Consider the following 27,038-nt stretch of genomic DNA (forward strand, 5'->3'; position numbering starts at 1 on the left):
GACTAATTACAAAGCTAAAAACAGGTTATACTTGGAGAGGAGATGCTGATCTTGTTTGATTCATTAGTCAGGCCTCTTAAGGCTGTGAGTGACATGACTAATGATCCTGGATGAGTAGGTATTCAATTACTAGAGAGACTTGAATGAACCCAAATTAAACACTCTGCATCCTTGTGTATTTTGTACTTTTAATAGTTTGTGTTGATGGAAGCAGGGCTCAATACCTCTCAGTGTGTTACGCAATTAAAAACCACCTTCTGAGGAAGTAAACAAATTCTTCACCTTAGACAACCTGCAGGAGAACAGCAGCTTGCACCGCAAAAAGTCTTCCTCCACAAAATGTACTGTAACAGAAAGTGAAATCAGCACCTTTCACAGTAAATGTTGATGGATTTGGTAAGGTTGCTGTCTGTACCAGACACCAGCCCATTTAGACCAGTGAGTGCTCTAGAAAAACTTCTGGTTGGAGAAAACAGAGAAATGTGTCAAATACTCATTTACCATACTTCCTATGAATAGAGAAAAAGGCAAGATTGGTTTGAAATTTTCTAATCTTCTTGAACTGTGTGTTTTGTGGGCAAACTCTTCCTCCTAAAAATAAGTGATCTGTAGTAATGTCAGAAGATGAGGTGAAGCAAAGTCCTTGAAACCCTGGCTCTGTGTGCTACAGAGGAAACTACAACTACAGTCCAACAAAAAGCTTGTGTAGTGAAAGCTGACCTGCCCAGACCTGCCTGCGTCTGCTGACCAATCATCTGCTCCTACGCTTCCAGAGTGGAGCAGAAACCATCTGCAGGCTAAATTTAGGCCTTTCCTTAAGGGAACTGTGCGAGGTTACAAGGTGGGAAACGCTTTCCAGGATCATCCCAGTTATATATTCTCTTGTTAAAGACAATGATAATGAACTGTACTACTATCAGAGCCATATTTGTCCTAAACTATTTCTTTTTTCATGTTTTCCTGCTTTTCTTTTCTCTTATTTATTAGTTAAGCTGCCAGTGACCAGTGTAAATAGACAGCGAGCATCGTTAAATATGATATTTCCACTTCAGACAGCTGAAGAAACACAAGTGAAACTAGACTGTTTTAGCAGTAAAGAAATTACAGCAGAACAATAATGCTATGGTAATTTTTTTCCGCATTAGCTGACAACATCTGTTCACTGAGTTCAATGGGTTTTTTTTCTGTACTAGGCTACACCAGTTAGTAAAAATTACATTTGACTACACTCAACTTGACTCTAAACTGCTCCAAAAAGTACATGTAAACTGTATGAAGGCTATAGATAGATAGAGAAATAGACTGATGACAGACAGCTGCAACTAACACATTTTTATATTTTTCTAACTATATTTTCATTATTTATTAATCTGTCGTTTTTTTCAATGAACTGCTTTTTTTTTTAATGGCCAAAAAATGTGAGAAATACTGGTTAAAATTTCCCTGAGCCCACGATGATGTGTTTAAATGCCTACTTTTGTAAAGAATGAATCAACTAATTGTTGCACCTGTGATAGATAGATAGATAGATAGATAGATAGATAGATAGATAGATAGATAGATAGATGTGAAGCAACAGTGCTTCCCTCTATCGACAACATTTTAAAACCACGTGACCTGTGTTTACATCCTCTCCTCAGCTGTTTCTTTCTTCTCCCACTTCGACACAGCGGCTCGTTCTCACTTCTTTACCTTTCCTAAACCAAACAGCTTAGTTAGCCCAGTTAACCGGTCCTCAGCCTCTACCGGAGGCACTTCACGTCTCAAAGTGACTCTCGCTGACCGTCGCAGTGTAACAGTGCATCCAGTTACAAGCAGTGAGTTAATGCGACACGGCATTGTGAGTATTTTTAATTTCTTTTCCAGCGAACAGCAGTTAGTCTGTGAGTTAGCTCGTTATGTAGTGCGGGCTGCCTCTCCGTGTGGTAGTTTTGTTAGCTCTATTTAATGTGACACCACAGACTATGTGTTGTTGTTGTTGTTGTTGTGTTTGCTGGCTGTGTAACGGCAGGATAAAGAGGCGAGCTTACCTAACCTGCTTTGTCTCTAGTGTTGATGATGGCGCACTCAGGCCCACAGAAGCTAACGTTAGCCGGGTTAACTTTAGCTCAGATACCGCTGCCTGACTTCACGTAAAGACTAAATTGGTTGACTCTCAATTAAAACCCATCACTTCATCTGTCGGTGTGACACGCCTTTTACAAAATTTGCACAATTTTGAGCCCTTCGTCTTTCATTTTGATCTGTGTACACAAGCTGCTCAAGCGGAGACTTCAGCTACATCAGGCGGAAGAGGCTCAGAGAAATCATCGTTCTCTTTGTGTTTTTGTCTCTATTGCCTTGTGTTTTGGGGGGTATTTCCCCTCAGCTGTTGCTAAAAACCTGCAGGGATGATATTTCAGCCTCCTCTCAACAAACCGGTTTAACTAGTCGCTGCTAAAGATTGAGGTTAATCGCACTGCAGAGAGCTGTGGCGAGCAACTGCGCTGTGCTCGACAAGTGGGAACAAAAAGCTGGATGGATGCGCACAGACACTCAGACAGACACACACACAGCCTCTATGTGTGTTTTGTCAGCTTGTGTAGTGAATGCCTGACTCGCCGTGTGTTTCTGCACAGTTGTGCACGGGTCAGGATTAAGGAGCAGCCATGATTTTAACAGCGCTCGACAACATTTCGTGAAAACGGTGTTGTTGTTTTGCTCCATCGTCACACGCAGTGCGAAGAAAGGGTCCGGCCCTCTGATTGGCCGACAGGGCCGCCGTCTGTGTGGCAACTGCAGCACGTGACCAGGTCCAGAGCTGATTGGCTTCATCAGGTGTCAGTTGTGGGAGTCTAGGAACATCTGTGAACACCACTGCACCGAGTGACCACATAAATAGAAACACCTGTGTAATGTGAGGCAACATCCCTGCAAGTGACAGCTTTCTGATTGTTGGGTGTTATTGATATTCAGTCAGGTTAGTGACAAAGCTTTTAATCAACTCCAGATGCACTTACAAAATCTGAATCCTTTTGCATATCTTATTTAATCTCACGAAGCTGAGATTTCATCAGTTGCAGGTAACTAAACTAAACTACCACTCAGAGACTCAGTATGGACCTGTGATCACCTGTTGTTGGGCTGAAGGCCAGAGACACCACCGTTTTTAGTGATAGCTACTAAATAATCAACACTGACATTGATTAAGCTAGCCTAATTAATTTCCACAACCTGTAGCGATAACCTGAAACTAGATAGAAGATAGAAAATCTTGATTGAAATTGATTGTTCAGACTGTTGACAAACTACTTTGTCCAAATAGTGGAGGTCCTTAATGACCTCAGACTACTGGTGTGGTATGCAGAAATTGTTTAACTGACTCTCGTGGATTTAAAGCTATAGTGTGTAACCCCTTCCTAACATCTTTTTATATGAGATATTCTTGAGAACATAACTGAATGTAAGGAGGTGCAGTCAAAAGACTCCTCAGACAGCTGGGTAGCAGTGCAGAGATATTGCCCTCTAAAGTTTTTGACCGAGCCTTGCTCTTCTAACCAATCGGACAAGGCCACAGTCAGGGGTGGGAGCTCACAGCTGTGCATGATTGTGCTTCTCCTGTCACACTGAAGCTTTAAGTTAGTACGAGCTGCTGGAAGACATCACTGCGGCTGAAGTGCAGACAGACTAACTCCCAATTCCTGTGACGAGGATGTAGGTGAAGCAGGTGCAACTAATGATTATTCTCATTACTGCCTAATTTGCTGATTATTTTCTCATTTGGTCTGTAAGCTGTATCAAAACAGTAAAAAAAATGGCCATCACAGTGTCCTAAATCCTAAGGTGATGTCAACAAATTGTTTGTTTGGTCCAAAACCTAAAGATATTCAGGTTACTGTCACAGAGGACAAAGAAAATCAGCAGATCCTCTCAACTGAGAAGGTAAAACCATTATTTCTGGACCATTTACATGATGGCAAATCTTGACTTGGGCTACAACTAACAATAATTATCAAATAGTCTACGAATTATTTTTGGAAGTAATAGTTTTGCCTATAAAATGTCAGAAAATAGAAGAAAATACTAATTGTAATTTCAAAGCCTGAAGGTGCTTTGTCATACTATCAGCCCAAAACCCAAATATATTCAGTTTATTGTTATATATGACAAAGAAAAGCAGAAAATATTAACATTTTGGAATCTGGAACCAATTAATTATTGTAAATTTTGCATAAAAAATAGACTTTTTAAAATTGATTATCAAAGTGGTTTCTATAGATCAGTTAATCTATTAATTCACCAGTAGTTTCAGCTCTATTTGAATGAACACCTGTGACCCAGTGTTGGTAGCAGTTAACAACACATGAAGTCTGTTGTCTTCCTGGCAGCGCTGCGATGCTGCCAGTCTCATCACACATCAGATAAATTGATAGATGGATAAACTGTTTACTGTTTGAAAGATGTGTTCAGACTGACAGTGAAGTGAGCCTTGGAGGCGGTGTGACTGTGTAGGAAGTCAGTGGCGAGATGCAAACAGTTTCAGGTTTATCTAGGTGCCACAGACTGAGGGAAAGACACGGCTGCTTGAGTTTAAAAAAAATGTTTTAATTTGAGCCAAAATTTCAGTCATGTCTCAAAGCTGTATGACTCCTCTTCTTGAATACACAGAGACAGCAGGAGCAAAATTAAGATGATCCAGAAGAGAATAACAGAAGCAACTGTGGTTCTGGTAAATTTTAAAAATCTGAGTTGTTTCACACACACACACACACACACACACACACGCACTCACATGGTGTCTGCTCCTGTTGTTAGCCTGGCATAACGCATGCCTTCACTGTCACAACTCTTGGCTGTTTGAGGCCAATTAACACACAGTCTAGTGGTCAAATTCGCATAAATAAAGAGAGATGCAAATATACTTTTCATTAAATCTGAACACCCCATAACATTATTACCACTAGCTTGAGGATGAAGTCGGATGAAAAGCCTCATTATTGCCTAAATCAAAAGGGTTTATCCACTGCTGAGCATGAAAATGTCTTTCTTATGTTCTTATGTGAGTGACTCATTAAAATACATATCTTGTTTAGTTGTGGAAATGAAAGAACAAGTCTTGATATGATTCTACTGTTAACATTGCCCCCAAAATTGTGTAACGGGAGAGGAAGACATGCTGTGCCAAAGAAACTGCAAAACTGGTCTTATGTAGAGTATAAAAAAAAGATTCCCGTCTGACCGGTTTCACTAGACAATCGAACTGTAACGGGTGTGTGAGAGAATACACAATTGGCCTTTTTAACACACAGCAACATGCAGGCTGTGTCAGATAAATAAATCATAGCTTAGTGAACGGCTGAACTGACAGAGCAGAACTGTAAATGGACGTTATGCTTCACCCTCATATTTATTCATGTCAGTGTGTTCCATTATATCAGAACATGCTTATATTAGAGGACAACATATTGCTATATTGATTTTTTTTTTCCTCATACATCTAAACTCTTACTACAGTAAAAATGGAAAACGGGTCTAAGGTCATGGGGGTCAAAACAATTAAATGGCTTCTTCCTTCTGAGAGCATTAATTTGCCGCAGTGACGACCTGCCCTTAAGCATATGTAATAAGATATTATGTGTAAAAGGTTTGCCTTGGAGAGGTCAGTAGGTCAACAAAATTCAAAGGATGCCTCCTCTGGGGAGCATGAATATATGCAGAAAATTTTTACAGTGTTCCACTTTTCAGATAAACATATCCGTGGTAATTATAGGAAAGGTCAAGGCATGACCAGAATCGTTATAATTTATCTGAGGCTTTTCATGAATATCTAGAGTAGATTTAATGGGAACTGGGTCACAGTTAGTTTTTGAGATATCTGGTCATTAAATCGTGTTGGACAGGTGGAAAATCTGAACCTCTGTCAGCACAGGACTCATCAAATTCATTAGCACCAATAGACTGACTGACTAACACTGTTACACCTAGAGCCAGTGTTTAGATGAATGCAGCACAGAGAAATACTCTGGTACACAAGATTTCAATAACATATTCTTTTCAGGTACCTTTGTTGCAAAACACACGATCACTTCTGTGAAATCTGCATTTTTCTATAACAATTTGCTGCCATGTTTTGTTAATAATACATTTGGCATCATAGACAAATTTGTAGCTGAATTTATTTCCTACACAGCTCGATCTAATTAATTAAGTCTTATCTATTTTTCTGATGACACGTTCACAGGAAGAAAAAAAATCCTTGCTTTAAACAGCACAGGGTGTGTTTGTGGGGGCGTGTTCTTTCATGTACCTGTGAGACGATGGAAGTGCAGTTGAAGGAACAGATTTATGTGTTTAAAAGCTCATTAGATGCCAAAACTCAGCATGTAAGTTTGTGATACTCGCAGACAGGATCAACTCTGAAAAGTTATAACTGTGGCAGCTGTGTCATCTTTTGTCCCAACAGCATGCAAAACCAGATTCAACTTCTTCTTTTTTTTTGCAGCGCAATGTAGCATCGTTTTGGGTGGACCCGCAATTTGACATGCTTACATTTTCAGCTGCAGTGAAAACGGGGCAAAACATTCACACACCAGTCACAAGAAATGTAAATTTCGCAGGCAGGATTTGTGTATGCAGTTACTAATCACAAATACACGCAATGACCACTTTATTAGGAACACCTGCAGAGTCAAATGCAACTTCAGTACAAGCAACGTGCCTTAAATTCTATCTTTATCAAATTTATAGTTGATGTTGTTGGAAATGTGTAAATTCAATTATCTGTTTATTATTGAGATCAAAGTTAAAGCTGGTGTTGTTGTGGACTGCATCGTATTGAGAAGTATTTCTGTTTACATACATGAGTCAACCAGAATATTACAAACACCTCTGAATATAAAACAGACTAAGACCTCAGTCTTAACAAAATAAAACTGATTCAACACCTCTATGACAGTGTTAAAAAAACTAAACATTATACACATCATTAAAGTAAATTTTATGGCTGAACAGTTGTATTGAATTGCATTAGGCTGTAGAGGTAAGTGTCCGCTGTCTATCTCTCATGGTTATGGTAGCTCGGAACACAAGTCAGTGATTACAAATGCTTAAATCTCTCCAGAGCAAAATTATTGATACATGTGTGATTATTTTCTACTAAATCACATTATACAGGACAAGTGCTCCGGTATTTTGCCAGGTATGAATATAGGTCTGTGTTTTGCTGACACAGCTGAAAATTGTCTGATAAACATGAACACTCTGTTGATCAGCAGGGTGTGCTGCCTAGACAGGCCTTTGGTATTTAGTTACAAGAGCACTAGCGTTGATCTTGCGTTGCCGGAGGATCTGTTACGTGTTTCGTCATCCTGTGTGGTTCAGTGAGGTGTCCCTAACCGGGTCACAGCAGCCCGTCATGACCTGAAATGGCGTCCATCCACTTTCCATAGGGGTCAGCCCAGGACTATCCTGTGCGTGTTTACAAGTGGATTCCTGTTTTCAAAGAGGCATTTTTTTCAGTTTAAGAATAGATTTACTTAGCAACAAATGGTATTACCTAGCTGGCCTTTCTTGATTTGTCTTAAAGGAGTGGATGAATAATGACCTGTCTGAAGACTCTGGATTATCATTGGTAACACTGCACGGCAGTGCCCAAAAGCAATTTGCTTATAGAATACCTCCCCTGACCCATTTTCCTGGATTTTCTTTCAACTGCAGGCAATTCAAAGGACTCTGCATTACAGAGAGGACAGAAAGAAAAAAACTGGGATAAAAAATACACTGCTTTACAATCAGTGGTGGTGAGAGAATCAGTGATTCTTTTTGCCTTGTGAGCCAATGGAAAATTACCTTACCAGGCCTCCCACCACAAAGTCACCTTTGAATTTAATCTTTATCAGCTGAGTCAGATGTGGAGATGCTGAGAAGGCAGAAGGGGAACTCAAAACTTGTCTCCTCGGCTGCATCCCCATCCCACAGTATACCTATTCACCCTGTGGCAGTGTGGGATATTTTTGTTGTCAAAGTTTTTTTCAAACATTTAACACCAGCATGTGGTAGGGATTTCCCTCTTTACTGTTGCAATGGTGTACTTTATAGAGATGTATTACATAGTAAAGCCAATAGCACAGTATTTATAATCTAACTAACTTAAGCATCAGAGATCAGTGCATATTTTAGCAATAATACACCCCTATAGCAGTGGTTCCTGACAATTTTGGATTTGGATCCCTTAAAGTGAAACAGTGTCTCTTTTGTGAACCCACATCACAAATAATGGCCTTTGTGTGGACATAAGTTGTGAGCAGTTCAACCAAAAGAGCAATTTTACCTTCTCGTTCATTTAAATTGTTGAAGTGCAAAATGTATTCAGTACTTATCTGGGGAAAAAGCATAAATTAGGGAGAAATCATTAAAAAGAAAAATGACTGTTATGTAACAGAAAATGTCAGCAATCTCTAACTTTCTCCGTCTACATCAGTTCTGTGTTTCAATATAGTAGGTAAGCCAGCACTGATGCTTATAGTATACAAGTATAAAACAATGAATTTATCAAGAGCAGGGCCTCCAGTGTGTGATTAGATTTTTAAAAACATGCATGTTATGTGATAGATAGACTTGCTAAAACAAATGCAGTATGTACTACCTTCACAAAGGTTATAATATCCCAAGAGGAAATATTTCTCCTGCACCGAACTTTAGTTGGGTGCTCTGCATCAGAAAATAGCATGTCTGTGGCACATCACAATTTATTTGCACTGACTGATCTGATTTGTGTATCGACATGAAAGCTTCATCAGAATGTGATTATAATTGGTGTAATGTTCTGTGAGAGAAGTTTCATAATTTCTCCATCAGTGAGGAATTAGAGATACCTCTCAGTAAGATGCAGTGGATTTCAATGGTGCCAAAAACATGAAATGAAATAAAATAAAACAAGAGAAAACAAAAAGGAACAACAGCCTCCAAAATGATCATAAAGTTGAGTCAATACACACCTTAACTTCATAACCATAAAGATAGTAGGATTTATTGCAGGGCTGTTGTGTTAGTTGTAGCTAGATGTACCTATTAAACTGGCAGTGTTAACTGTGAGACCATATATATTTGTCCACCATCAGAGACGTTGCCATGGTAGCTGTTACTTTGACATCTCAAGGTGTATTAGATCATTACGGATTATGCTGTTAATCTGTGAACAGGAGTGAGTCATGGTAATGTTGGGTGTTGGTTTATATGATTTTTGAATCACTGTAATGAAGTGACGTTTAGTAGCATGTGTTTAACTCACACACTGGTTATTTTATCCATCAACTTTCTCAACAGATTTTACAGAAACTACCTTTATATCATATTATGTATTGATACTACAATGTAAAATTACATGTGCCATGATAGATGATTCAAGATATTATCCTTTTTTTTAAATTTACCAAAAAATGTAAAGTTTAGAACCAAAGATATTCAGTCACTATCCCAGGAGGTTATAAAACCTGCAAATATTCACAGTTTAGGATCTGGAAATTGTGAATTCTTGGCATTTAAAAAAAAGAAGAAACATCTTACTGATTTGAAACAATATATAGTATCAAAGTGAAGATTATTTTTTTCTCTAATCTAATCTTTACAGCACATTTCACTGCACGCAGAACAATTGTCAGCACTGAGTATTCTGTAACACATTGTAAAAATAGTTCATACTTCAGTCTGAACAAACATGGTGAACAGAGTTTTTTTCACTGGCGATATTTTGACGTGTTTTTGCAGGAAAATCACAGGTGTTAACTAATTATATTAATGACCCAGTGAGCAATGGCATTTAGCCAGCATGTGTAATACTGGAGTCCTTGAACTTCTTGCATATCTAAATACAATGCCAGCATAATTAGGGACAGTTAGTGCATCTGTGCTTTTCCTGATGTCACATATAAAAATTTCTGCTGTAAAAAAAATTAATTAAAAAGCTAAGTTGGGTTGATGTGATGTCCAAAATACTAATTATGAGGCAGCCTAAATGAGGCTACAGGCAATATTATAAAGTTAAATGCATTGATGTTGTACTATTGGATTGTTTTCAAACATGACAGTTTGTCTGTAGTAAACATTTTACATAAACACGGCTAGATTTTTTTTTTTGGCATATTTCTAATGCATAAATCACCTAGATTTTATTCTGAGGGGAATTAATTAGGAAGAACACTACTATAGCATAATATGTCATTGATCCTTCTTCTTCTGTTTTTCTCACGGTTGTTAATTTTTCATCAAAAGACAACCCCTGTTGTGAGAGAATACTAATAAATCTTTTCTGTAATCAGCATCTTAAATCTGCTCTCCGCTTGTAGATTGAAGCAGACACAGTATTCTACAGCAGACATGTCGTCATAATATGTTTATATAATATTTCCCAGGTCACTTGCTGCCTGGACATGACCGTCGCCTGAACTGACACTTTGAGGAGTCACAGCCGGCAGGATCCTTCAGCCAGCCGTCCATCTCCATGCCACTGTGAGGAGGAGGAATCGCTCATCCCGAGTACGACTTCTCCCCCTTGTGTTTCTCTTCTTTTTTTGCCATGGGGGGAGCCGTGAGCGCTGGGGAGGACAACGACGACCTCATTGATAATCTGAAAGAAGCTCAGTATATCCGCACAGAGAAAGTCGAACAGGCTTTTCGGGCCATAGACCGCGGGGACTACTATCTGGATGGCTACCGGGACAGTGCCTACAAAGACTTGGCTTGGAAGCATGGCAACATACACCTGTCTGCTCCATGTATATACTCTGAGGTGATGGAGGCCCTCAAACTGCAGCCAGGACTTTCTTTCCTCAATCTGGGCAGTGGAACGGGCTATCTGAGCACAATGGTTGGCCTTATCATAGGTAAGCAAAGTGTGCCCTTTTTCCAAGCTGTGTTTTTTTTTTTTTTTGATATGTGGGAAATGCTCAGATGTTCTGTATGATCTAGATAACACATTAACCTGGGAAAGTACAGTGTGTGACGATAAAACAATATACCGACAATATTAGGACAGCAACAATTATTTCTTCTGATTTACTGAGTAATCGTCTGTTCTATAAAATGTCAAAGACAGTGGAAGATGACCAATTGTCCAAAATCCAAAGACGTTTAATTTGCAATCACATAAAACAAAGAAAAGCAGTAAATCTTCAAACTTGAGCATCTGCATTTCGGATGATGTGAGTTGACGAGTTTTAAGTTTACGCTGTCAATCGATAAAGCAATTAATTATTTCATCTCTACATGATAACTGGTAGTAGGTCAACATTTTTTTTTAAAGAGAATGTTTTTGATTTTCTTTCTCTTCAAAGGGCCATTTGGTGTGAATCATGGAGTTGAGCTCCATAAGGACGTGGTTGAATATGCCAGAGAGAAACTGGATGATTTCATAAAGAATAGTGACAGCTTTGATAAGTGAGTACACACTTTGGGAAATAAACTTTCTTGAGAGTTAGATGAAAACATCCATAAAAAGAACAAACTTAAACTAAATCTGTTACTAGAACCTGCTGTCTGAATACATCCCCTTGTTGTTAAAGGAATAGTTCAAGAAAAGTTTGCTCACTGTCTTGCCAAGACTTAGATGAAAAGGAAGATTCCATTCTCATATTTAACTGTTAAATATGAGGCTACAGCCAGCAGCCAGCTAGCTTAGCTTAGCATAAAGAAAAGAAACAAGGGGAAACAGCTAGCCTGGCCTTGACCTGTGTTTAATCTGGTTAATAAAACAAGGGAGATACATCTTGTATTAGTGAGCTATATACATTTTTTATGTTTCCCCCTGTGTCCAGTCTTGATGCTAAGCTAACCAGCTGCTGGCTGTATATATAAGAGTGGTATCAATCTTTTCATCAAACCCTCAGCAAGAGCGATGAGTATGCGTTTCAAACTCTTCCTGTGACAAGAAGTGGCTGTATTCAAACCACAGCTCTTGTAACAGCTTTGCCAGTTTTGCTGCTTTGCACCTTAAGACTTTGTCTTGCGAATTAAATACATTTAAACCTCTCTAATTCTACTCATCTAATTTGCATAATTCTGTCAAAGCTTACAAATGTGATGATGAGCCTGAAAGAAAGAAAAAGAAATGTTTTCCATGGATGTTTATTGTATGTAATTCACTGTGCTTGTTGTCATTTTTTCGCAGGTTTGAGTTCTGTGAACCCGTCTTTGTGGTGGGGAATTGCCTTGAAATCTCGACAGACAGTCATCAATACGACCGCATCTATTGTGGTGCTGGGGTGCAGAAGGACCATGAAAATTACATGAAAGTACTGCTCAAAATTGGAGGCATTCTGGTAATGCCTATAGAGGATCAGGTAAGTGCCGCTAGAATGATAGAGAATCAACACATCCTGATTGCTGTTCAAAATGCTAACACATGAGGGAAAACAAGGTAAAATAGCTTTGACCTACAAGAACAGTTATGCAACTTTCACATGCATTATTGAGCCACAACTTCCCCTGGATTTGAGCAGTGGTGTAAGGAGCACACATAGGGCTGTATAAATAAATGTTTTATTTAAAATGGTGGATGTGTGAGTGTGGACAGACTGTGGAACATGTAAGAGGGCATTCAGGATATTTTTGGATGTCGGTGGAGAAAATGGTCGACAGTAACCTTTCCCTCTAAGGAGGGTAAAGATCATGCTCAAGGATTTTGGGCAATTTTTGGTATTTAAAGGAAGAAGGAGCTGAAGTGAGGCAAAGCTAAGATTAGATATTATGGCTGAAGGGTTTGATGTTTTATATGGTAGTTATTTAACCAAGGCCTGAGTATACTCTGAAGTGAATTCAGATGGTACAATGTACTTACAAATAGGATGTTATACAGTGTTTTTAAATAAGGTACAAGGCATTACTACGATTAAAAAAGGCCTGTGCGCCTATGAATCATGTTGGAGAAAAAAATGGAACATAATTTTGATCAGGGATCTTAGTAAGATCTAAACAGCATGAAAGTGCCTTAACCCATATTCACTCAGGCCATGTCTACACACTAATGCAAATAATTTTCAAAGCACATCATTTTTCTCTTTTGTTGTGGCCTTTCATCTGCACCAAGCTGACGTCCTCCACCTCCATCTCCACCAGAGCTTTTTAAAATGACTCTCCAGAGTGGACAAATATGAAACAGCACATTGTAGCTGCGGACATACTGTGTTACTGATTTATCCTGGAAGTCAGACGCATTAAGAGACGAGCTTTGTCATCTTTTTCCCTCATTTTGTGTGCCGATATAACAACCTGCAGCATATATATGCCATTTTTAACACACTCTTCATGTTCATGCTGGAAGATGCCCTCAAAAACATAAAAACATAAAAATGCATTAACTCAGGAATTACTGTAAGCCTTTGTCAGCATGTCGCGTTCATGACCTTTAATGAAAATACAGTTTTAAATATGTCCCACCTAAGCAGCAAAAATAAAAAAGCTATATTGTGGCTGTATACAAAGAAAAACATAAGAAATCACAGAGACCTTGCAGTGTGGTAGTGAGTGTTGAAGGAAGAAGGAATTACTCATGCCCTCAGGTGTACAGTACGTTAAAGCTTAATTAAAGCTGTGAATGAATGAACCTCAGTTCAAGGCGTCCACAGTATCTGCTGATCTGAAACGGACCTGGAGTGTGTTACTTGAACATCCCTCAAACCAATAAACCTTCCACCACCAAGCTATACACTTTTTTCCTTAGATTTTAAGATGGCTTAGGTGCTGCAATTTGTTTATATGAATCCATGGTTGCAACTACCATGCCGAGTTAACAGTACAGAGAAATATCTAATCAGATGTTCGATTAACTTGGTGACGAGCGTTTTCACCCACCAATCACAGAACTGTTGTTTTTACATCCATTCTGATTTGTCACTCATCATCTTAATGAGATCAACTGATTGAATTTTGTATGTTTTTTTTGGTTTGTATGTTTTTGTTTTGTTTTTTTTCCATTAGTGGAACTTGTGATTTGTCAGGTGATTGAATTTGCTGGGTTAGCCAAAAAAAAACAGATGTTTCTGTTTGTTTATTCTATAAGTTAACACATTCTCAGTTCATTTATCCATGAACTGTATTGTCACTGTATTGTCACAGTATAAATTTACATAAATGTACAACCATGAGATTGTTGCCTTTGAAAAGCCAAGTTATTTTCCCACTGATATAAAGCAAGTGTAAAAATGGAATGAATGTTTGATGCATCTATTTGATGCGACGGCATATATGCAAATGTAAAGAAGGGTACATTTCTTCTCTAGGGGAATGTTTTATGTATATTCCTCTACATCCACCACCTATAATGAACACCTGGAACTTTAGGTGTGCAAGTGTTTATTTAATAAGCAGATACAGGAATAAATGCTACAGTATATTGTTGGATATCTGTAGAGAATCAAACAAAGAAACACATCCTCATAAAAACAATCTATATTCAGGTGGCAAATTCATGAAAAAACACAACAAACAATGGCAGATGGATAAAATATCTACACATCTATAATGTAGACTCACCAGCATGTGTGCAAACACACAATATAAAAAATATATTGAAGAAACTGTGTTGGTTGAGGCCGTTAGCCCTTGTCTTCTAATGTTAAACAGTATTTCATATTTTATGAGCGCTCAGTGTTGAGTTCAGGTTTTGTGTCTTTATGCAGCTGACCCAGATAACCAGGACTGGCCAGTGCACATGGGAGAGCAAAAACATCTTGGCGGTGTCCTTTGCCCCCTTGGTCCAGCAGAGCAGAGCTGATGGAGAGAAGCCTGACACTGTCCAGCTGCGTAAGTTACCCAGCCTCAACATAACAAAAAATATCTCTCAGAGTCTCTGTGTTTTATTATGCCTAATCGGTCTTGAAGTACAAAGCAGGCAGTTTTTTTAAGTTGGACAGTCCATTCAAACTAATGTGACGAGATGATTCCTAAAGCAATATTTGCTTTGACATGTGAAGCTTGCCTTGCAGCTGCTACAGAGAGTCAGTTATTTCCTTTCCTTGAAATACTGAGACACACTTTTCTCTCTGATGGCCTGACTTGTTTATGCTGACCTAGTTGAGGGACTGGTGCAGTTGTATGGATTATTCTTATTTCTGTGGCGCATTGCCCTGAAGGACTGTGTCATCTCTGTTTGTCCTCAGCCCCAGTGACTGTCCGCAGCCTTCAGGATCTCTCCCGGATCTACATACGCCGCACTCTCAGAAACCTGGCCAACGAGGACAGTCAGGGGAAGGGGATGGTGCAAAGGGTCCCCCAGAAGCGCAAACGCAGGCGCTGCCGGCGGCGACGCATCAACACCTACGTTTTTGTAGGCAACCAGCTGATCCCCCAAATGGTGGAGAGCGAGGAGGAGGAGCATGCTGAGGAGGAGCATAAGGAAGTGGAGGAGGAGGAGGAAAGAGACATTGGCGACATTGAAATCCTCAAGCAAGTGAACGTGTTGAGAGACCAAATAATGGCTTTACCGCTGCCTGAGTCACTGAAAGCATATTTGCTGTATTACAGAGAGAAATGACTGATTCACTCGATATCCATTCTTAATGGGTGCAGCTCCTGCTGAAATGCTTTTTCTTCACTCTTTTCAGTACAAATGTAGCATTATTTCCATTAAATCTTGATGGCAAAACTGTAATGGAAAGAAAACGTCATAGATAATATTGGATAATAATGTTATGATTGTCATGATTTGTTAGTTTTTGTTGACATTTTCTTTTGTTTTGTATATCAAAAAAAAAATCAATGTAAAAAGTATACTAAATGGACATAGTTTCAGAAACCCATTTTGAGATTCAGATTTTATCATAATATTGTCAGGATTTCTGCAGACGTGTGCAGATTAAAAATTGTATAAAAAAACAGACAAAGTTCTTACTATATTTGTTAAAATATGATCATGCTAAAAATGAAGACTTTTATTGCACCTTTTTTAGAAGCTTTAACTTTCTCTCAGTGTCTGGAGGTTTAACGACACTGAAAGGAGCAAAAGACACTGAAAGGCGAAAAAGGCCACATCCTCCCATTTTGAGTTTCGAGATTAAGACGCTCTTGCATAATCATGACTTGGGCACTTGTGTCATTTCTCCTTCTGGATATTTCATTGTAGGTCAACGTGTTTTGTACCTTCCTATTACAACACAGCATTAAGAGACCAGGTTGGTTCATAATGTTTTCTACAGGGCACCTTTTAATGTAACTTTTTCTACAGGGTGCTTACACACACACACACACACACACACACACACACACACATGTTTTCTCACTTTGCATATAAGTAGCTAACATCCTACTTGATATGATAAGGTGTTGTGGGCCCTCTCCTCTCCATGGTATTCTTTCCATTGTTAATGCAAATATTATATTACTTTCATTAGTCATATCAGAGGTTAAAAATAATGATGAAACTGACAACAGGTGTTTAATGGTGGTTCACACTCTCAGCTTTTTTTGTTTTTGTTTTTGTTTTTTTAAGAGGAAACTGGTAATGGAGATATTAGTCAGTAATGAGTACATGCATGAATATACTGTATATGTCTTGGGTGTTCCTGACTTTGTTTCACATCTTATGATTGGTCACTGGAGGTGATGTCCCAAGTGATCGAGTTCAGACATGTTTTGACGAAAGTGAAAGGAAAAAAAAAAAAAAAAAAAAAAAAAAAAGGATGTAAAGATGACTGATCAATTAGATGGCCTTGAGATAAATCTCAAATTCTGTATAGTATTGCTTTTTTCTTTGTTTTTTTAATCGACAACAATGCAAAATCAGTATCGCTGAGGATTTTGAAGCCTTTTTGTATCCTGGACTGTAGAAGTGTCCAGCAAAGCACCTTAATCTGCAGTCCTCATGTGGAAAAAAAACAAAACAAAACAAAAAAAAAACACACAAACAAAGGTGCCATTTTTTTGGCTTAATTTCTACTGTGGACTGAACTTACTGTAATGTAAAAAAATCCTGTCAAATCAAAGTACAATTTGCTTGCAGAACTTCCCTGATAGTGATGGCTTTTTAAGTGCCAACGTTTCCCATCACATTAGGATTTCTGTGAGTTTTCTGGCACAGTAAATTTAACCTGAACAATGCTATATTTCTACAAAAAAAAGAACATTCCACAGTGAAAAAAAAAGAAGCAACAACAGCACATCACTGATAGATGTCACACTTTTTTCTTCATGCTTTACCATCACAGACTTGGAAATTTTCCTTCATCTTACTTTGAATGCATAATTTAGTATTCCAAAAGCTGAGTTGAATGTTGTTGATATTAATTCTATTCAATATAAAAGTGATATATATGTATTGTTATCATATGATTCTGCATACAGTTTAATTTGCATTTGGTTTGTTGTAGCGCCCTCTTGCTGTACTGTATCTTGACACTGGGAACTCTGTAGATCAAAACTCCACTGCTGTTTGTTAAATAGATAAGATATATTAGTGCTATAGGTCTTCATTTTGTTCTGGTGTAATGAAAAAATATTTTTGTTTGAAAACGGGCTGATTATTCTATTAGTAGTTTTTGTGTGTGAGGAGGTAACATTTATTTTATGTAAGGTTTTTTTTCTTTTTTTCTTTTCTTTTTCAACATTCATTAGAAAAGCTTTGCAAATAAGCAATAATGGAATAATATCTCAGCTTATAATTACCAATAACAACATGGTCCCATTTGATTTACGTAGTATCCATTAAAAATTCACATGACCAATTACAGCCATGCGACAGTTTATATACCATTATCTAAAATGTAATTGCTAATTAGAGAGCACATTAAGTATTGAAAGCAGGGGACCTACAACCTCGACTCTCAGGTCATGCCTTGCACCAAAGTTAATGGGACTGCTGTGATTATATTTAATGTGGACGAGATTCGACTACAGAAATGGCACCCGGTAAAGTCACCACCAATTCTCTGCTCTTATATTAAGTTAATTTGTTAAGAGCCAAAAACAGTTCTGTTACTTTTTTATCAGGCCTAGGTTAATTTCATCATAGTGTGTGCAGTTCATTTTGAAAATGTGTTGTTTCTCCGTAAATGTTTGGCACAAAAATAAAGGTCACAATCACATTATGCCTCTTCTAATCATTGTAACCGCTCCTTTTTGTGTCTTATTAGGTCGCCAGTTTTCTTGCCTGAGCGTGTTCACCATGGTAAACGAGTCACGTGAGTCACCATGACAGATATGGAGTAGAAACAGTAGTAAAGGTGCCAGTGTGGTATGTACTGACGTAAAGCTTGTGGTACTTCTACTTTTAGCTCACAGAGTAAGAGCAGAATGAGGAATTATGAAATGAAGGTCCCAAGATGAGAAACCTGGAACGCAGCTACAAAGCAAACTCATCAGTGCCAATTATCCTTTTATTAACTTGGGCAAATTTGACTAATTTTTGGATGCTGCATTTGCTCTTTAAAGCTGATCGATGACAATAATTACTAGGTTTAGCGTCAGGCTCATTCTGAGTGTAATCAATAAATAAACTTCAATTACTACTATTAAACAGGCTTTTACCTGCCCAGTAGTATAATGTCCCCTTAACATACAGTGAACATACTGTTTTCCCTTTTGTTTCCTCTCAAGAAGCTTTAAGGTTCTTCAAATCATCTTATTTCACAATCTCTGAAAATATTACATATTGTATTTCCTATATAGAGTGAAATAGTGGATCAAGATGTATGTTTTCATGGCAATGGAAGCTGTTGTGTAAAATAAGGCTGTGGATTATTTTGTTTGCTTGAACATGAGACTTGAAAATCTACTGTTTCAGATGTGAAATTTGTTGAGGATACTTGAGAGACAAAATGGGAACAGCAGGGGCAGAGATGTCCTGACTTTTAGTCTCCAGTATGGGCCCCACTCCAGAAACTCCAGATGCTATGATTCCCAGTGTGCACTGATACAAGATACTTGACTTCACTCAACATGTAAACGCACTTGATTGCCTTTTGAGAAACCCTTAAGTTTTAATTGACTGTATTTAACCAAATTAGATCAGTAACTATACCTGTCCCTTAAAAAAACCCTGCCCAAAGATAAACTATTACTTTAGGCCTGCTGAAATTCATTGTCATTAAATGTTTTGAGAGGATTATGGTGTTGTTACTTAAGAGAGAGGTAGATGATTTTTTGACACATCCCTGTCTGTGTCCTTTAAGCTTTCCAACATAAACATGTAAGACAGATGCTTGTCATGGTTGTGCAGCAACATATGTTACACCCTGAAAAGAGGAACTATCAATAAAGATACTCGGACACAAGGCTTCCTCTCTGACAGCTTCATTGAAAGTGGTTCTTCAAACATGAATATAACAATATACAAAATATATAGTTAAATTTCACAGTTTTCCACTGTTATGTTCCTCTTTTAACAGGTATAGTTGTAAAGTTGTTAATTTTGTACACTTTCCCCTCAAATATAAAAAGATAAGTAACATAAAATTGCCCTTTAAATGAACAAAAATGAAATTAAATAATTACAATTAAATTCATTTTAAATAAACAAAACATATACAAAATATCTTTTGCTTTGAATTTGTCACCATCCTCATTTCTAATCTCATTTTACAGTTTCTTGTATAGTTGCTTTGACATGAACTTGCAAATGCAGCTGTAATCAACAGAATACACAAACACATGAATAACTTTATGTTTTAAGTGTCTCTCGCTGCTCTACACGTCACAATACATGTCATATGCCTCCTTCCCTACAAGACCAATCAGAGGCGGTTTGTAGGCGGAACAGAATCACCTGGCCAATTGGCGTTTTTCTGCCGTGGCTTCGTCATTGACCACGCTAGAGGAGGAGAAACAAAGTCGGAAAGCAGATTAAGACCGACGTTTGAAAGGTTTCCTCGGTTTATCAGTAAAAAAACGTAATTACCGAAGACGCCTGTATACTTAAACAAGCGTTGGAGCTGCTTTTTTGTCTAACACGAGTGAGGCTGGACGCTGAACACATCTGCAGCGCGACGGTAAGGCTAAGGACCGAACTAGCTAGCGGCTAGCTTTAGCATGTGTGTTAGCAGTGAGCTTTAGCATTAGCTTGTTGTATTTGTTTAGAGTCACCTTACCAACTTTTTGCATCTCTTTGTAACGTTGTGTTCCACCCTGGTCATTTAAGTCAGTTTATAACGGTCTATCAGTCATCGTTTTGTGTATATTTGTGGTCATTTTGTATTATATTGCGTCTGTACCTGGCTGCTTTACACCTGGATGTCAGCGTTAGCATTAGTGGCGAGCGTTAGTATTAGCCTTAACTTTTTATGATGGCATGAGTTGTGGGCACCTCGCGGAGGCATAGTAACTGTTATTAGTTTGTTTGTCCGATTATCATGTAGTTGTGATCATTTTTGCGTCTTTACTTGGCTGTTTTACATCTACTTATGGTCAGCTTCTTTGTGTCTTTGTGGTCGTTCTTACGGCGTCTCTGTAGTTCTGTGTCCATTCCTGATCATTTTACATTTCTTTTTGGTCATTTTATCTTTACAGTATGTAACGACCAGTTCTACACTTAATTACTTAAAATTTCACACATAAGCTGCTGTTTAAACCTTTTTTTAAATTTGGTTATTAATTAAACAAAACCAACACAAAGACATTTTAAGCATGTGTTAATAAGAAGGTTGAAATGTGAAATAATTATTCTTTATGTGACTTCCACTGTGGTGGAAGAAATACTTAGACTTTTTACTAATATATAATAAACAACACAAGTCAAAATCCTGCATTCAGAAATGTACTGAACTGATAGTGTTTATTATTATTGTGTAGTTCACAGTAACATATATGACTGCTTCAGCGGTTAGTTATGGACACACAATCAATCATTATTTAATTTTTTCCACAAATATTTATGGTTGTTGGTTCTTCAGGAGGTGGTGACAGTCACCTGTTGATTTGCTGGAACAGCCCTCTCTAATGTTTGTTACATGTTGTGGTTCAGCTGGAATGTTGAATATTTATCTGTGTTTTCATGGTTAAACTGTTGATGAAGAATAGGTCGCAGGTAGTGTATTGATCATTTTCCTTTGTATGTTTCTCTCTCTTTCCTCCATGCTTCGCAGAGAACTGCACAAGAATTGGTGGAGACTGGGGCCACGGATCCATTGGCATTGCTTGCAATCAGAGAGACATTGTCGATGATCTCAGAGCCATCGTCCATGATCAGAGAGACATTGTTCACGATCGCAGGGAGTCTTCATACGATGAGGAAGTTCGTAGGGACAAGGACAGAGGCCTCCAGGTAATTCACAAACAGCTTTACCTCAACATGGAGCACTGACATTAAACTGTTTAATACTGTGTATTAGAAAAATGTAATAATAGAAGTAATCTGCAATGTAAAAATAATGTGTAAGTAATATCTGTTAATAGAAGTAATGTAAAAGTAATTAGCAATATCAGAAGTAAGATGTAATAGTCAAAGTAATCTGTAATTAGATGTAGTTTGCAACAGTGAAAATGAACAGTGAAGTAATCTATAATATGAAAGCTATGCAGAAGTAATAGTAATCCAAAATAGAAGTAAAACTGTTACGGTAAGACATCAAAAATGTTATATGAATGTCATAGTAAAGCATCAGAAATGTCAGAAAAGCCACAGTATAGTAATGCGTATAGCATAGTATAGTCAAAAATATCAAAAATGACATAGTATATACTAATGCATCAAAAAATGTCATGGCAAACATAGGCGTCAAAAAACGTGGAAAAATATCAATGTATTAGTAATGCAATAAGAGCCATCAAAAAATGTCAAAAGTATAGTAGGCTTAAAAAACGTTTAAAAAATGTCACAGTATAATAAAGTGCCAAAAAGCAACAAAAAATTTCATTGTATAGTATGGTGTCAAGAATTAGAAAAAAAACAAGGTCATAAGAGTAAGGTGTTAAATTAAAAAAAACAAAACATGTCATAGTATAGTAGGGCATAAAGATGTCATGGTATAGAAGGTGTAAAAGAATGTCCAAAAAATGTCATAGACTAACTGCTCAAAAGTTATACTATTTTTGAATTAATATTACAAAAGTGATTTTGTAATGCAGGAAGCTTGCAGCTTGCAATTAAAATGTATAATTGAGGCCAAAAAAAGTGGCTAGAAGCCATACCCCTAACCCTAACCTCTGGCTAAAAATATTCACCTTCATACAATATTAAACACACCAGCAAAATATTCAGTGTTCAGAAGTATTTATTTGAGCAAGATAATCCTTTATCAGTCCCACAGCAGGGAAATTCAGTGTTGCAACAGCAAAAATAGAAAAGGGCATTATATAAGTAAGACAAGATATAAAACAAGATAATATATTAACAATATATAAAAAGTATAAATATGAACAGTATAAACAGTGTATGTACCCAGTAACAGATTGGATTTGAGTACAGTTATTATTTGAATTAGCAAAATACCAAAATTAAAATCCTAAACTACAAACACAGTGTAGAGGTGTGCATCTGTGGAAAACACAGGTAAGATGGCTACTTTAAGATAGTTCCTTTATCTTAAGCCACATGTGATAGTATAGGAAAGCATCAAAAATAGTGCAAAATGTCAAACAATGCCAAATGTCAAAAGTATAATAAGGCATAAAAATGTCATAGTATGGTAAGGCATAGTGTATCGTAAAAATATTTATATTTACTGATCAGTTTCTGTGATTAACACGTGTTCTTGTCTCTGCAGGAGGAGGAGACGACAGCAGCTCAGACCTGAAGTGGATGAAAGAAAACAAAAGTGTTACAAAGCTGTTAATTAGATAAAAGAACTCAACCATCTAACTGCTGAAAACACTTTGTTTTTTTTCTACCATCTGTAGTCATGGGCACATTTTCCAAAGACTTTATTAAACATCTTTGAGAACATTCAACGGCTTATGATACAACAATTTAATAATTGTATCACAAGCAGTTAAATGATCACAAAGATGCTTAGTAGACATGTTCATCTTTGGAAAATGTGCTCACAACTACATTAACCCGAACAAGCTCTATCAAGTGTTTCTTTGTGGTCAAACATCTGTCATTATCTTCACTGATTTGTTAAATGTTGTCTGGAATAAAATCATTATGTCTTTCTAAACTTTTGAGTTGCATTTCTCTATTTTTAACTGATGTTATAAGAATCATTTTATTGCATTTTATTTTAAGAATAAATGTAATTATTCTCATGTTTAAATTTTTAGACCTATTAAACATTTTGAAAATATTTTTTTAAGGTTTATATTTATTTTTATGGTTTTATACTTTAAAAGGCTTTACACTCATTGTTCAACAGTTTTTTAAAATAATTTTCAAAAAGTTTCACACTTATGTTTTACTCATTTTAAAGTAAGGTTTTAACTATATATTTAAAGGCTTTATACTTGTTTTTTACACTTATTTTTTAAGGTGTTGTACTTAACTTTTTATGGGTTATTATTGTGTAGACATTTTTTTAAGGTTCTAAATTTATTTTGTACAGGTTTCATGCTTAATTCTTAGACCTATTTTTAAAGGTTTTTAGATGTATATATACTTTTTAAGTCAGTGTAAAGCAGTTATATTAAGTTTGAATGGTTAAAAAAAATTTAATATATGAAATTAGGTTTCTAAATCATTAAATAAGGAGCTCTCTACTTTGAGACGCCCACTCAATACAGCACAGTGACAGTTAGTATCCTGTTAGCTCCCTGCTAGCATCCTATTCCATCCATGTTTGAGCCACTAGAGCTTTTTGTTTTTGTTCATCAAATGGCCTGTTTTCAAGGACTCAAAAAAACAAGTTGCATTGTTTATGCAGTGATATTACTGATGTTTATCAAATCAAAGTATAATGATGTTACACGGATAATAAGATCACTTTGTGCTACCTAGTGTTATTATGGTAACAAGTATGCTACAGCCTCACTCTAACCAGTTTGATCCCTCATCTCCAAGAGGATACACACATTAGTTTTGTTTTGAGTTTTTTTTTTTATGTTTTATGGTAAATTTGTTATTATTATATTTAATTATTATTGTTTGTATTATTATTTGGTAAACGTACTTTTTAGAACTATTTAAGGCTTTATATTTATTTTTTAGACTAATTTTTTGAAGGTTGGTTTTCTACTTAATATTTAAAGGTTTTCAATTTATCAATTTCTTTAAAGGTTTTATACTTATTTTTAAATATATTTATTAAAATGGTTTCTATTCTAAACTAAGGTTTTATATTTTCTGTTATATAGTTTTACATATTTTTTAAACATATTTTTTGCAGCTACATTGTTGAAAAATACCAATTAATACTAATTACAACTGATAAGTTACAGCAGCTTTAATTTGTTGCTATTTGTTCCAGACAAGAGGTTTTAAAGTGTCAAACTGCAGCTGAGATAATGACAGAGTCAGACTGAAAAGAATAAACTCAGACTGACCTTCTGGAAATGTCTTCACGTCTGTTTCTTCTCTCTGTGCTTTAATGGTTCAAGTTTGAATCCTGGGGAGAAAAACACAACATTAATATAAAGATGTGACTTTTAACACATCAAAATAAAAGCACATAGTTTCTGGGTATTGAACTGAGACTGTCAAAAGATAGACAAGTAAAAGACACTGAATCTACAAAGAAACCAGAGTGTGGACTGACTGGTTCTGGGCTAATCAGAACTAGTCCAAGAGTTAAGTTTGCTTTATACACAAAGACAGAAGCAGCTGCTCTAACTGGAGAAGTGACTCCACCAGCCCCTGATATTCACATAACAGCAGTAGATGGAAAAGTTTGTTTCTCCAAAATCAGTTAAAATTTGAGCTAAATTTGGTTGATAGAAGCCAAAATGAGAGAAAGTGTGAGAGATAGAAAGCATGAGAATGAGTGAGAGAGCAGGGAAGAGCGAAAGAGACAAAGAGGGAGAAGGGGGCAAAAGAATTAGAATAAAGCAGGGTGCACACCAAGATAAACCCATCAAAGACAGCAAAGGTCTGATTATCGGTTATTATTAAAGATGATCTTTTCAGATTGTAATTTTACCCTCCCTAAAGACAATCGAAGCCACCCCAATAAATGTTAAACATTTCTGATCAGAAATCCTGTTGTGTGGGGGGAACACAAAGGAAAGCCGACTGAAGCTGACAGAAGACGCAAGCACAACAGACAAAAGATGTCATCATCCGTCGCGTTTGTTTACTCTAAAGTCTCATTTGACCGGTTGAGATTTGGAGTTCTGAGAGTCCAGACTCTGGTTGTTGGTGGTGAATCCGTTAGTGTGTGGTGTGCTGCGTTGGTGTTCTCTCTGCACATCACACACTATAAGAACAAAACTGTGAAATCTGACATTATTTGTCATTGTGTGTGTGGTCTCACATTTTCTAGATGAAGATTTTAAAAATTTGTTAGTGTGAGCCAGGCTTAAGAGAGTGACAGAGAGAGAGAGGGAGAGATGTATGTACTATGTGAATAAACTTTAATAATGAGCTATGTCTCATTGTGACAAATCAAACTATTCAGACTTCAGATCAATTACTGAAGATATATTATTTAATATCAGTGCTCTGTGTTGGACAGTTGATGTAAAGCTGTTTGTGAATTACCTTGAGGCCTCAGTCCAGGTTTCAAAGAACTTCTTCATTGTACAAAGACTCTCTCTGATTGTGGACGAAGCGGTGACACCTGGAGGAAATTAAAAAGAGAAACATACAAAGGAAAATGATTAGTACACTATGGTCCATTCCTCAGCAACAGTTAAACCCTAAAACACACAAATATTTGACATTACAGCAGAGCCAGAACATTTTCTAAATGTTAGAGGAGTGTTTCAGAAAATGGGCTGTTTACTGTCACTTATGACACGAAAAAGCATCACACCTTTAGGAATCAATAACAATAAATGTTTGAGAAAAATTAACTAATCTAACTAATCTTAAATCTTCCATTTCTGTATTAATTGTCTGTCAACTAATCACTGGAGGAATCGTGTATATTACTGTGAACTGCATAATAAAAACTTTCACCTAAGTACAGCTTTGAAAACAGAGTTTTAACTTTTGGTATTTTTAATTATACTTTGGTCCACAGGCAGAAAATTAACTTAAAACTATTTAGAGTTTTTGATTTTTTTTTATGGCTAGTTTTATTTTCTGCCAATTTGTAGACATTTGTAGTCAAACTCATGAAATACCAAGGATTTAAACAATAATACTGTTACTAACATTATTAATACAGGTCATCAATACATTTCCAGACTGGGTAAATCTTTAGGACACATACTTGTTTGGTTTGTAAGGTGAGAGCTGGTGTTTCTGTCCAGGCTGCAGCAGCTGAACGAGTAAACAAAAAAAAAACAAGTACAACACTTGAAAAACAAATAACCTCATTAATAAAGAATAGTTCACCTCCAAAACCTGAATAGTGCAGAATAATACAACACTAAAAGCTAAACTCTAGAACCTTAACAATCACACTTTGAGTTTTGAGGTGAACAAATGAATTATGTTACAAGAATATGACTTGAGAAAAGCTATTTTTATAATAATTTGTAACAGTAATCTCAGCTCTTCGTGACCCGCTCTTGAGGCTTAAAAATTGTGGACGAGCACACAGTTCAAATCTAGTTTTCAAGCTTGTATTTCAAAACTGAGCTCAATAAAGTCACCAGAAACAAATTTCTAATCAATAATACACGCAACAGGGGATCAGTGGATGACTATATACAGATTACTACCACAAAGCTACAAAGACACACAAAATAACAGAGACATAAAAAACTGAGTCGCAAAATGGCCACAATGAGATGCTTAACTGCCGCAGTGAAACACAAAATAGCCACAAAGAAACGTTAAATGACCTGGAATAGACACAAAACTACAATGACACAAGACAATACGAAGCTGACGATAAGTAGATGTACACTACCACGCGGCATGATAATCCGCCAAAAACTGACTTAAAATGACCAAGATGGAGCACAAACTTACAAAGAAACGGTAAAATGTCTGCAAAGTAATTGTAAAACTATGTAGGGTCCAGTCTTACTTGTGTTCGACAAAAAAGCAGCCTCGGAGTTTGTTTTAACATCCAGGCCTCACCGGTGACGACGCT

The 27,038-nt window shown here is 36.9% G+C and overlaps 1 protein-coding gene and 2 long non-coding RNA genes across 3 annotated transcripts; 2 read left to right on the forward strand and 1 right to left on the reverse strand.

The window, feature by feature from the left end:
* The first annotated feature begins 1,616 nt into the window (after nucleotides 1-1,616).
* Nucleotides 1,617-18,050, forward strand: pcmtd1 (protein-L-isoaspartate (D-aspartate) O-methyltransferase domain containing 1). The gene is made up of 6 exons (XM_018676414.2): nucleotides 1,617-1,840; nucleotides 10,389-10,859; nucleotides 11,310-11,412; nucleotides 12,143-12,314; nucleotides 14,652-14,775; nucleotides 15,132-18,050. Exons 2-6 carry the CDS (start codon nucleotides 10,553-10,555, stop codon nucleotides 15,503-15,505), a joined length of 1,080 nt encoding a protein of 359 aa, XP_018531930.1. The 5' UTR covers nucleotides 1,617-1,840; nucleotides 10,389-10,552; the 3' UTR covers nucleotides 15,506-18,050.
* Nucleotides 18,051-19,640: 1,590 nt separating this feature from the next.
* On the forward strand, nucleotides 19,641-23,073 carry LOC127142364 (uncharacterized). The gene is made up of 3 exons (XR_007813026.1): nucleotides 19,641-19,952; nucleotides 21,045-21,223; nucleotides 22,665-23,073. It is a non-coding gene; the product is annotated as an uncharacterized LOC127142364 (long non-coding RNA).
* LOC108883373 (uncharacterized) lies at nucleotides 22,155-26,271 on the reverse strand. Its single transcript, XR_001960928.2, has 4 exons — nucleotides 26,208-26,271; nucleotides 25,532-25,610; nucleotides 24,379-24,440; nucleotides 22,155-22,690 (listed from the first exon to the last, which is right to left on the reverse strand). It is a non-coding gene; the product is annotated as an uncharacterized LOC108883373 (long non-coding RNA).
* Nucleotides 26,272-27,038: the final 767 nt, after the last annotated feature.

This window comes from Lates calcarifer, linkage group LG4, assembly GCF_001640805.2.
Source record: "Lates calcarifer isolate ASB-BC8 linkage group LG4, TLL_Latcal_v3, whole genome shotgun sequence".
Taxonomy (NCBI): Eukaryota; Metazoa; Chordata; class Actinopteri; family Centropomidae; genus Lates; species Lates calcarifer.

What these genes read in the sequence shown, in the direction of transcription:
- pcmtd1 (XM_018676414.2), top strand. Translation starts at nt 10,553, where the DNA reads ATGGGGGGAGCCGTGAGCGCTGGGGAGGACAACGACGACCTCATTGAT. An exon ending in AATAGTGACAGCTTTGATAA is followed by an intron (nt 11,413 to 12,142) that starts GTGAGTACACAC and finishes ATTTTTTCGCAG; the next exon opens with GTTTGAGTTCTGTGAACCCG. An exon ending in GCCTGACACTGTCCAGCTGC is followed by an intron (nt 14,776 to 15,131) that starts GTAAGTTACCCA and finishes GTTTGTCCTCAG; the next exon opens with CCCCAGTGACTGTCCGCAGC.